The sequence below is a fragment of the Watersipora subatra genome, chromosome 2 (assembly GCF_963576615.1).
Source record: "Watersipora subatra chromosome 2, tzWatSuba1.1, whole genome shotgun sequence".
NCBI lineage: Eukaryota > Metazoa > Bryozoa > Gymnolaemata > Cheilostomatida > Watersiporidae > Watersipora > Watersipora subatra.
This window is the reverse complement of record NC_088709.1, coordinates 70,045,643-70,057,825: the sequence shown is the minus strand read 5'-3', so window position 1 is coordinate 70,057,825 and position 12,183 is coordinate 70,045,643. Positions and strand designations below refer to the sequence as shown.

General features: G+C 35.4%; 1 protein-coding gene across 1 annotated transcript in view; it reads left to right on the top strand.

The window, feature by feature from the left end:
* LOC137388498 (zinc finger protein 271-like) overlaps nucleotides 1-12,183 on the top strand; it is a 40,888-nt gene that overhangs the window by 21,048 nt on the left and 7,657 nt on the right. The window contains exon 7 of the mRNA XM_068074984.1: nucleotides 7,778-7,897. Coding sequence (XP_067931085.1) covers nucleotides 7,778-7,897 — 120 coding nt within the window. The remainder of the gene's footprint in view (nucleotides 1-7,777; nucleotides 7,898-12,183) is intronic.

Here is a 12,183-nt window from a genome sequence, read left to right as displayed (position 1 = left end):
TCCAGTCAAGAAGAATTCTGTAAGCAACCTTGGAGTTGGCAAGAGTTGTCAATCGCTTCCTCAAATTTTTGGTCAAGTGCCATGAGTCAAAAGTGTGAGAAACGGTGCTCCACTGAGTGGACATGTACTTCATGACAGAGGAGTGTCTGTCAGTCGTCAACTCGGCTACGTGTAGATTTTTCTCCTCTAGGTAAGCTCGACACCTTTTTAGCCCCTCAAGTTCCATAGCAGGTGACGATGATGTTTCTGTACATTTTAGGAGCTCACATGCCACAGTCTTGCTGGAAGAGTTATCCATCAAAGTGTAGAAACTGTATGTAGCTACAAGGAGACCCCAATATTAAAACATGCGGTCCACAGATCAAGTTTGCAAAGCATAAAAAGTTACACAACAAATACGGTACCTGAATGTCCAATGCTGTGAAAACAGGCATCGCCACTCACTCCGATGGATTTTTCCCTGTGCTCTTGATGAACCTCTTCCAGCATTTCAGCTGTCACACTTCTAACAGCCTGTTGTAAATCGCATCCCAAAACATGTGAACCTCACATCATAGAATACAATAAAGTTGATACAATTTTGAACTAGATTTAAGATAAAGCTTACCCCATGTAGATATGCCTTTTGATGCCTGTGGTAAGTATTTAACGTCGGCATTGCGATGTTTATCGCAGAGAAAAAGTCAAATACTTTTTTGGCAGTGATGCTGTGAAGCATATGGCGGCACAAATAAGAATGTTGATGACTGGAAATCTAGAAACCTTGTCAGAGTTTGACCAAGTTCTCGTGTGGTTACAGGTGGAGCAACGAGTAATGTAGCGAATATACGCCCCACGTCTATCCACCAATTCCACAGCACTGGGAGCCGCACACATAGGGCATACTTCAAGGAGTTTTTGAAGCTGGCTATGCTCCACAATATATTTTGGCTGTTTCTGCCAAGGTCGCTCCCTGTGAACGCCAACAAAACATTTTTAGTGAAGATCAGACAATACTTTAGTAATATAAAATCAAGCACTGGATTAAGCCTTCATTAGTGTATAAGGAAGAAAAATTGAAACCTTACAATATTTATATTGTAAGATTGAAATATTGTAAATATTTAAAATTTAGAAATATTTAAAAAATCAATCATTTTTACAGTTAATAAATAGTAAAAAATTTAACAGCAGCTAGCAACTACAAAATATCTAGCAGAGTTCTACAGTTTGGTTTGCGGCAATTAAGTGAAACACTTGAATGTAAAATAGCGTTGTTAGGCAGGCATGAAAAAGCAGCAAGCATATGACAAGGCAAGCCTATGTTTAGCTTCTTCAGGAAGCACACACATACTTACTGCAAGCAGGCTAAAATAAATATTGTTGTAAAGACAGTGAGTACATATAATCGATGAAATAATACACATTATCAAATACAAACTAGCAGTTACTATATTTCTTACCCCTCAAAGCTTTCTTCTGAAACCTCGTCTTCCGTCTCACTCTTCTTCATCCAAGGCTTTACCCTAAAAGAAGCATAGAAAATGAAGAAAAGTGCTATGGCATTTTAGGAAACTCATCTAAGTCTTTAACGTAAAAGAAGCATGAGAAAAGGAAAAATTGCTATGACATTTTATCAAAGTATTTGTAACTTACCAGATCTTCCTCTCGTTCCCGCATCTCATCACTAGTATCACTCTCCATAATTAGAGAATAACGTTGTAACTGCTTAGATGTAGAAGGAATGGAGCTAGCTTCATCGACTACTGGCATTTTTCTCTTAGATGGAGGTGAGGCTGGAAGATCAGGCCTGTGAATAAATATTTATAGACTATCATTATATATTGTAAAAAAGAATCCCGTCCAACCATATGAAAAAAGTTAACTGTACTCACTGTTTAGCATCGGTCTGGGTAGAAATCGACCGATACTTAGGACGGTGAAGACATTTCCGTAGCTGTACCCCTTTGTCAACCTTAGAGGACTTTCCAGGTCCAAAGGACTCGGCAGGCTGAGGATTACGAACTGGTATTTTCGATCGTGAATGAGGAAAAAAGGTTGCTGTCCTAGGCACTGCAGGAACACTGTAATATATAGACAAGAATTTTTTTTCCGTAAAACACGAGTTGTTTTATATTTTCAAATTGGAAGCTCATAACATAACTTGTGAAATTCAAAGATTCCTAGTACTGTGCATTATCACATCTTACACCACTTACGCATCAGCAAGTAAGCCTCGCACCACTGCTCTGCGCTCTCTTGTAGGCAAAAGGGTAATTGGCTTTTTCCTTGGGGTAGCAGCAGAATCAGCTTTAATGTGCAGGTTTCGTGTGGGAATTATATCTGAGTGCTTCTTTAACACGAGCCGGATATCTTCTCCTTGTTGGTACCTGTATTGGTGGTAGTTGCAGAAGCATTCCTCAGTAAAATGCCGGAAGCAAATTCTAGATATGGTTTTATATCGAAAATTTGCTACATGTTTCTTCACAAATGCTGTCCATTTGGCTCGCTGTACATCTGTTGATGTCCTTCCCCGAGACCAAGCAAATAGATGTTTGGTCTCTTGACAATTAGCTGCGGCACAGGAGAGAGCCCAATGTCGACTTGAAGACATTTCACTGCTACAACGAAACATTGAAGTGGTTATGCAGACTATTCTTAACAAATAGAAAAATATCACGATATTCAAGTGTGTAACCTAATGTGACTTTGAAGAAAATGCTTAATATCCATAATATGGCCGAGATTTATGTTCGTACAAATACGTGGTGTGTCTACCTTATCTTAAAACTAAAAAGTTTAAAGATACGAAAAAGTGAAGTAAGTTGAATAACTACAGCTGTATAACCATGATTAATATTTCATACTTAAAGTATTTTCGTCAATTGAAATGGCAGATCGACTAGTAAACCAGTCGAATGAACTACAACAGCGTTCTGCAATTATGAACTAAAATAGTATGGCTAATGTTGTTTTAATTTATAGAGCAACAGATCAAAACAAATGAAAATACTAATTGACTTACTAACTAAATAATGATTTGCCTTTTCATTTTAGTTTTTGTCAAACACAACGAAAGTTGGAAATTGTGAGAAAAAGTTATTCATATAAATACGTGGTGTGTCTATCTTATCTTAAAACGACAACGTTTAAAGATACGTAAAAGTGAACGAAGTTGAATAACTACAGTATAACCACGATTAATATTTCATACTTAAAGTATTTTCGTCAATTGAAATGACAGATTGACTAGTAAACCAGTCGAATTAACTACAACAGCGTTCTGCAACTATGAACTAAAATAGTATGGCTAATGTTGTTTTAATTTATAGAGCAACAAATCAAAACAAATGAAAATACTATTGACTTACTAAATAATGATTTGCCTTTTCACTTTAGTCTCTGTCAAACACAACGAAAGTTGGAATTTATGAGCAAAAGTTATTTGTATTTTCGCAATACCGGTATATCGGTAGTAGCTTGATCAGCTAGTAGTTTCACGTTCGAGTAGCAATTGAGAACTGCGCTGACACAGAGACCGTAATCAACTTAGTTCGCTTGACCTAATTACTGTAGACCGGTAGAATTGGTAGTCGGTACCCAAATGTTTACACAACATTTGGAGAAAGTGAGTAGAACAAATTTTCAATTTTCTTTATTTGAGGCCTTTTAAACATTCATAATAATGCATCTGTAGCAAGATTTAAAATTTTATTTTAGCCAACATGAGCAAATACAAAATAAGATATATGCCAATAGAGCCGCGTAAGGCTAGACTTTTATTGCAAATAGCCGATGTGAATACGAGAGATAGAGACAGGTTGCCAAACGCGTGACATCATTTTTGGCGAGGCTGGGCACGTTTTTGTGGCCTGAGCGTTTTTACGGCGATCAGATTTTTTCGGTTTTAATCTTCAAATATCTTGGCAATGCGATCGCGTAACACAACAAACAACATATCAACTGATAGAGAAAAAAAAATGCTTTCTTTTAAGATCAACTTAAATTTTGACGCAACTACATCTTTAAGTATTTATTAACAGTTGCCCCACTATCTATTCTCTGTTTTGTCAACACATCTGATGAACTGTCACGACTAACTAGAATCTCATGGAAGTTGTATATGCAATAGATATAACGCTTATATACACGTCGTCTTTTCTCTCGCAAGTGAGGTGAGATAGATTAGCAATCAAATCGTATTTGAGAACTCGCCCAACTCGAAACTTTACATTTTGATTATATGGAATTTTTGACATAGTACATAGCAAAAACTTCACATAAATTATTTACGTTATATGGAATTTACGTTGTAGAATGTACAGGTTACAAAAATTGTCCTTGAAAATTAATGTAACACTCTAGAAGTCCATGCGACACCAAATTTTATCCTGTAGTATAAAAAGTATCCTGTAGTTAAGATACAAACTGAATATATTTTTAGTGATATCATTAAAAATATTAATATAAAACTGACAACAAGTTCAATGAAAAATCTAATAAAACATTTGATAATAATAATACTGAGATGATGATAGGATGTTGGGGTAATCTGCGCTCATAAAATTTTCATGAATTTCCACCATGACCATGTAATAAATATATATAGTTTCCCTAACATGTAAGCCAATTAGCTCTTTCTCAGAACTTTTCTTAAACTTCTTTTAAATGTATTAAAAATGATAGAATTAAACGAGTAAATCTTAAAAGTTAATTTTATCGAAAAGTTTAGCTGATCACAATAGGCGCAACAGCACACATTAAATGTTTTGCTACACATACAGACGAAATCCTTTGTCACTGTATACTAGAGGTGCTTGCTGCGGCTACACACAAACACAGCTAAATGTTGCAGTTTGATGACAAACAGATTGACCAATCATAATAGCCCTCAGTTGAATGAAAACCGTCACGTCTTGTTGTGATTTTTTGGTACCTTTATTGAAATATTTTGAGGATATGAATAATGTAACTTTGGAATGTAGATTCTGTGTTTCTCTTGAAATCCTAAGAGTGAAGTATCAATAATATTTTTTTATTTATAATTGAAAAAAATTGTCTCGTTTAGTTGCCTGGATGAATTTACAAGAATTCTGGGAGTCTGACTAATCCTATAAATATTGTCAAATTCTCGAGTAGAGTTGATGTCATTAAGTTTTGCTACCTTCAAAAGTTTTGGAAAACCTTCCATCAAGTTCTCGCCACTCTTAAATGGAATTCCGTTCAGCTCTATGGCTTTAGCTCTGTTGAGATGCTCATTAGCTTCAACACACATTAGCAAATTATTATGCGTAGTTGATTGTTGCATTAATGTTTTAGCTGATTCAAGCTTACTAACTTTAGATTTGACATCGTTGATCTCTTCCTGAAAATTTTCTAGCGACTATTCATAATCAGCTTGTTCTCAATCAAGTCTAAATATCTGTTTATTTTGGCGACATCAGATATCAGCTGAGTTAGTTTTAGATCAATAGAAGCAAGAATAATATGGTCTCTAGAGTCTGAAGCAGATTCTCCACGTTTTGGTCCCATATTGATCAGAAATGTAATAGAGGAATTACCAATTACAGGGGAGTTTCACGCTTAACACCAATTACCCCCCCAATTGCAGTCCTGTGCTTGAATTCTTTCTTTTGTGTTCTGTAGTTGGTAAATACTATATTCTACATACACCTTGGTAGCGTTTTTTATCAGTGGTTCAGTATGTATATTATGTGTTGTGTATATAAAAATATAAGCTCTTTCTTTGCTGGCAAGTGCTTAATCTTCAGGAGCTCTCAAAAACACTTGTGCACAGCTCATCTGCTCAACTGCTAATGTAATTGTTAATCATGAAAACCTCTAAAACATAAGCTAATAAAAGCTGTTCTAGTGTTTCTAATTCTCTGTCGAAGGCAGCATGCTGTTGAACACCTTTTGAAGTTATTACTCCAGCTAAGATGTTGTGAAGCTTCAATTTGCTCAAAAACTTCAAGGGATAAGCATTAGCTTTGACTTATTTTAGTACCACCAACACTAAGTTAGGTACTGCTATTAAAAGTTCCGGCTTATTGCTACCGCTTATTGCTTAGTTGGAAAGGGCATAATCTCTGTCATTACTCTGTCCATCAAGAGACTCATCAGAAGCTACTATAACTACAATTTGCAAATAAGTTTCAAAGGTAGCAATAAACACAGCATGGGTTGTCAGCACATTCTCCATTGTTCAAAGTAGCCTGCAGAATGTTTCCTTACATTTCTTAATACACAGCTACGATAGGCCCACTAATTAAGTTTTCATTAATCAGAAATTTGTTCTACTAAGCCTGCCGCACCATGCTATGCCAGACCTCACTAGGTTTTAGTACATGATAGTTTCAAAATAGTGTTGAGTATATCAAAGGCCAAGTTTATTAAAAACAAGCATTATTCCTTGTTGTGCTTCTTTCAACATGTAAGAAGAATTAAAGCACATAATTACATAATTTTTTTATTGTATAATTCAATACATCAGAGTCTTGGCTTTCGAATGAGCTATTGTTTGCCATGGTGAGACAGACATCGGTTGGTGGTTATAGGATTTCCTCAGAGCTCTACTGTGAAAAGTTTTACGGGCATTGTCTCGAAAATTGTGACGTCATAATTCTCATATTCGTTGTTGTGTGCTCTTACCGCTTATTTATCAACTACGATAATGACATTAGTGGCAGACGAAGGTAGGACAACTCCAGAGAACGAATGAAGATGACAAAAGAATCAGTGTCATTAGTTCTCCATGTACATATTATTTATATAATAGTACCTCAGACTCCAAGAACCATACTATATTTTCCCGATGATATTATGCACTAGCTCTTTATTTTTAGTGTGATGTTGAGGGTGACGACTGAGACTAATTAATTTCAAGCATTGCGTGATCTTGCGAAAGTGTGATTGACATTTAGTCCTATAGGGCCACGCAACCGCAGGACATAATTTAATTGATGTGATTTATTTACCTTTATCAAAGACAGTACATTTATTGAAGCATAATTAATTAACCCAGAACATGTGTTTGTATTGGTCGACGTTAGCACGTTCGCTGGCATTGTTGATTGTCTAGAATCTTAGTTTATTGTGAGCGCTCTCCGGGTTTAACAGCACCGAGTGTCACAGAAAAACGCAGTCTCAATGGCAGCGAAAGGGATCGACGACCTAAGGCTAAATGAGAATAATGACATCACATTTTGTGTACCTGAACCAAGTGTTTTTTTTTTGTTGCAGGACGTACTTTTGACACCCCATTTTTCATAGTACTATTATTCTCTGGTATTGAATATAGGCTCATTCGAAAGCCAAGACTTTGATGTATTGAAATATATAATAAAAAAAGTATGTAATTTATGTGCTTTAAGAAGTTGCTCCCAGTGAGTTCAGCATTTGTTTTTTGGGCAAATAAATGCTCACATTTCCTATCATTTACGTCATTTTGACAAATAAGCCTGTTATCATTTAAACTTGTTTTTTCATTCATAGCAAAACATGTTGTTAGCAGCTTCCAAACTTCTTATTAGCACATATCTGAAAAATATGTTCTTCAGCTGCTACCTTTACACTAGTGAATGTTACGTTTTTTTCATTGGAAGATGATAAGTAGAATCTGCTCCTCATACTCCCAATCTAAAACGCTTTGGTGTGATATAAAGATGGGGTATCAAATTTAATTGTTAAATAATTTGTGTTGCAATATGTGAAATCTGCAGTTTAGACCTCCCATTTTTAAATATCAAAACTAAGGTTGGAATTATATTGTATTTAAAACATTAACAAACTCTTTTAGCCACAAAAGGATGTTCAGTGAGCACGGAGACAGGATTCCACATTTGTCATATATGCCAAGCTAAATTCATCAACAAATGTTCTCTCACCCGGCATTTGAAATGGCATTCAAGACAATCTGGTAATGCTTTATTAGTCTATGAATTCTATATATTGCTACTATGACTATATAATGTCTAGTTAGATACATCTGATACATTAAGATCATTCATCTGGTACATTAGGATTTAATAACTTCAATTGAAATAACACTTGCTAGAATTTCAATGCATATTCTATATTCTATATATCATTATAGTAGGGTTATAACCCTTAATATTCTTACTACTATTAATACTACCGTTCTTCACAGTTCAAATTGCCATAGCAAAGGTCATTTTTTATTCTAATTGTTTTTTGAAAATGCTTTTTTTAGTATCCACATACGAGCCCACACTTCGATAATAAATTGGACATATTCACTAACGTTCATCGTTTTTATTGTACACGGATCACAATTTCTGGCAAAACTTTGTCTTGCAGCATTGCTTTTCTTTAAAATACGTATTGTCATAGGTGGCAGTTTTGTTCTATTGGTAAGGCAGGTATATGATGATCAAGTGTTATGTTTTTTGCCGAATGCTCTTCACCAGAACTGTGTCTCCACTCATTCCTTAGTTACTTGTATTGCCAATGACAACAAAAAATGTGGGTATCTGATGATGCGGTTGATTATTGATAGCATTTTCCTCATCTACACATCACGTTTCTCCAATGTGGGCAGGAATTTTTCGATCAAGCAATTTGAGCCATAGTAGGGATCAACTTATTTGGCAAGTGCGTGTCGGAACCAGGATTTTTACATCAAGCGAATAGAATTCGTCTTATACGTCCGCATCAACTTGTACCCTGGAATTCACGGTATTCCTACTTAGCTAAACATGGATGGTACCTCACAGGCTCATTGAGGCTTAGTACAATATTGTACATGTAACGTTTGCGGCTGGCTGAATTTCGGCTGCTCGTTTGCAGGAGGTTAGCTTTGTGCTAATACATCCTCGTTAGTGATAATACAGTAATACTTTAACCTACAAGTGCCCCAACATTCGCGAAACTTGAGGTGCGAGCCAGCTTTTAGGCAAGTTTTTTAGCACTAACATACGAGCCATGTTTGAGATACGAGCACGTGAGTCAGTTGCCAAGTATGTCGGATGTGTTTATGAGAACAGCATCACTCTGTATTTTTCAACTGTTCAGATTATACTTTTGTACCGTGTTTTTTTGTTCGCGATTTTCAGTGCAGAATTACGGGAATTAAAAATACTGTGTGTAGACCGAAAGTTTGCCAGTGAAATGAAAGATATTGCAAAGAAAAAGCGAATGATAACAATGGATGTTAAACGGAAAATTATTGAAAAATATGCAAAATGTGTATGCGTGATTAAGCTAGCTCAGCAATATGACAGAAATACATCCACAATTAGCAAACAGAAGTATTATATTCAGGGCATTTGGTTTACAAATGGACTAACCATAGTTTCTACATGGTGCAGCGATCTTCACGACCACCGATGGAGAGCCTGCTCAGGCTTTGGATAAAAGATCAACAATTGGCCGGTGACATCGTAACTGAAACGATGCTATGCGAGAAGGCCGGTGCTATCTATCAAGACTATAAAAAATAGACGTTCGGCCAAGTTGGCTAGTGGTCGTGCATTAATCCTTTGTTCGTCGTAATCGAAACATATTAAAGGACCACAAAGGCAAACGTCCTTAGCTAACTAGCGGGAAACTTAAAACTATGAACGCCGAAGATTTTTTAATTATGTTAAATTAAAAATGAAAGTTTGCTTTTAGGTTTGCCTTTAAGTTCGTCTTTTAAGACTTGAATAAAATCCAAATTTATCAAAGTCAACTGTTGTAATGAAGGATAACTTATCTTTCCCTCCCTGGAAAATGCTAGCGTTAGCTGCTATTGTATGTAATTAATTTTACATTTTAATTAATCGCATTTCCTTGCATTATTTTTTATTTGTTGCTTTTTGAAGGCATGTGGTAAGTTAGGATAATAACCAACATGTTCTTTCTGTTACAATTTATTGTTTTGAGTGTTTTATTTGCATTTTTTAGAGTATGGAAACCAATCATATATTTAATTGTTCTATATATAAATAAATTGCACCAACACGCAAGTAAATTTAGATACGAGCCCAGTCTCAGAACGCATTAAGCTCCTAAGTCGAAGTATGACTGTACTGCATTCCTCTGGGGAAGTTTGATAATAAACGCTTTAGGAATGTGAAGCTGGCAAGAATAATGGGCAATGTTCCAATTGAGTCTTTGCTTCAATAAGTTCAAACGAGATAAGGAAATTATGAAAATGACGCTTGACCGTCGCTACATTGTTTGAATTATGTAGATTGTACATCAACATGGTAACTTTTAAAACAATGTCTATGTAATTCATACTTTGTAAAAATTTCAAGTGGCATTACAGAGTAGCAACTATACACTTTTGGTCTGCTGATGCATGAGTCAAGGATTTTGATTGTCACTACTATGTATGGTGTCCGCAGCCTTCATAAGACTTAATAAAAATGAGGTCAATAATTCATTTGGTTTTTCAAAAGCCTTAATGTTTGGCAGATTTTATTGTATAGTGGGTAGCTTACTTTTTGCTCCAATCAAAGGGAGTAGGGCTACTCTTTCTGCTGTTTCTGAGCCACTAATGTCGCTGTAGGTTTTTTTAGGTCTGAATAGGAAATACAACTTGGAAATACCAAGTTGTACTACCTATTTTCAGAGCGGTACTTGTTATTTTGGTGCCTTTTTCTTTTAACTCAAAATGGTAGCCCATTATGCGGTTCCTTCTGCTTTAAAACATTGTTACAAACCCAGCCTACAGGCACTGAAGAACTTTAGCATTTACTTGTTAAACATGAATTTTCGCATTTTATATACAGCTTAGCTAGCATAGCAAGGCATTTTTTGGTATTGGAACATTAAATGTACAGTAATGTACTGTAACTTCCAGTATAAAAGTTTTTGGTAGACAATTTATCTTTGCAAAAAATGACTCCATTACAAAATTCAATTGAAATTGATCAATGCAGCAGCATTGAAGTCATTTCATGTTCAATGTATGAATATCTCTTTTTACACTTTGGCTATTTAATGAAACACTGCGTGCAAATGCCCTTGTTTAAAGGGTTACATTAATATTGTCCAATCAAGTAGTGTTTCAGGAGAGATTGCGGTCCCAATATAATTTTTTCGGAAAATAAAATCTCATTCCTTGAAGGTTGACTTGCAACAACATTTACATTACAGATATTTGGTATCAAACGGTTCACCATATCCTACTTTGCTGCGTTGTAGGTGCAAAGTATGTGGAAATGTGATTACAAGCTCTTAAAAGCTAAAAAACGAACAGTTGAAAAAAGATAGTCGCAGGATGGAATTCCTTACTTTGATGACGTGTTTAACTCGGCGTGGTTATGTTTTGGCACGCTGTTTTTGAATTTAAAAACCAATAAAAGGTTCAATATAACATAACACTTCTAGTAGCACTAGGTTATGACAAACACTTCAGGTTGTACCGGAAAGCCGAAATTATAGATGCTCGCTACTTCTCAGTTTCGTTTCGGCTTGGTCTAATCATCTACACATGATCTGATCATTTGACTCATATTTCCCGCCAAATGGCGCAAACAATTTCTGCAGCATTTTTCGACCATCACAGGTTACCAACAGGCTTGTCATGTTTATAAGAGGACTAGCTGTACTATCCGGCATTGCCCAGGTGATAGAAAAGTCTTTGCACAGAAAATTGGTTTGTATTTAGCATATAAAAACATTTGCCATTCTAATTTTCAAACTATATATATCATGAGAAAAGCATTTTGTGTAATTGAAATAAATTAGTAGGAAACGAAAAAAACAGCTGTAAAAGTTTTCAAACTTTGTCAAACAACCTTTAAACTTCGTATCATGATGCAAATGTTTTGCGCGAGTCAAATTATTTAAAAAAATAAAACGACTGTTAAAAGCTTTAGAAGTAAATGTAAAGTAATTAGCAAGCAATAACTAAATTAAGTTGGTTTGGCTATGATTACATTAAGAGATGACTTGGTAATGATGCAATAAATACGAACTGAGAAATAAATTTCCTGAATATGTAGAATTAATAATGACAATTCATGCATAGAAATGTATGTATAAAAAACTTTCATGATCCAGCAGAAGCTATTCATCAAAACTTTTAATAAGGCTATACAGAAACAATATAACTGCCTGTGTGAGAAGATTTGGGCTTGACCCCATATATAGTAATTGAACCTCACACAATATATTTCTTAACAGGGACATCGTAATTCCTGGCCCCATTGGTACAATAATCTGTGTGTGCTATAGTCGGAGTGAAAGACA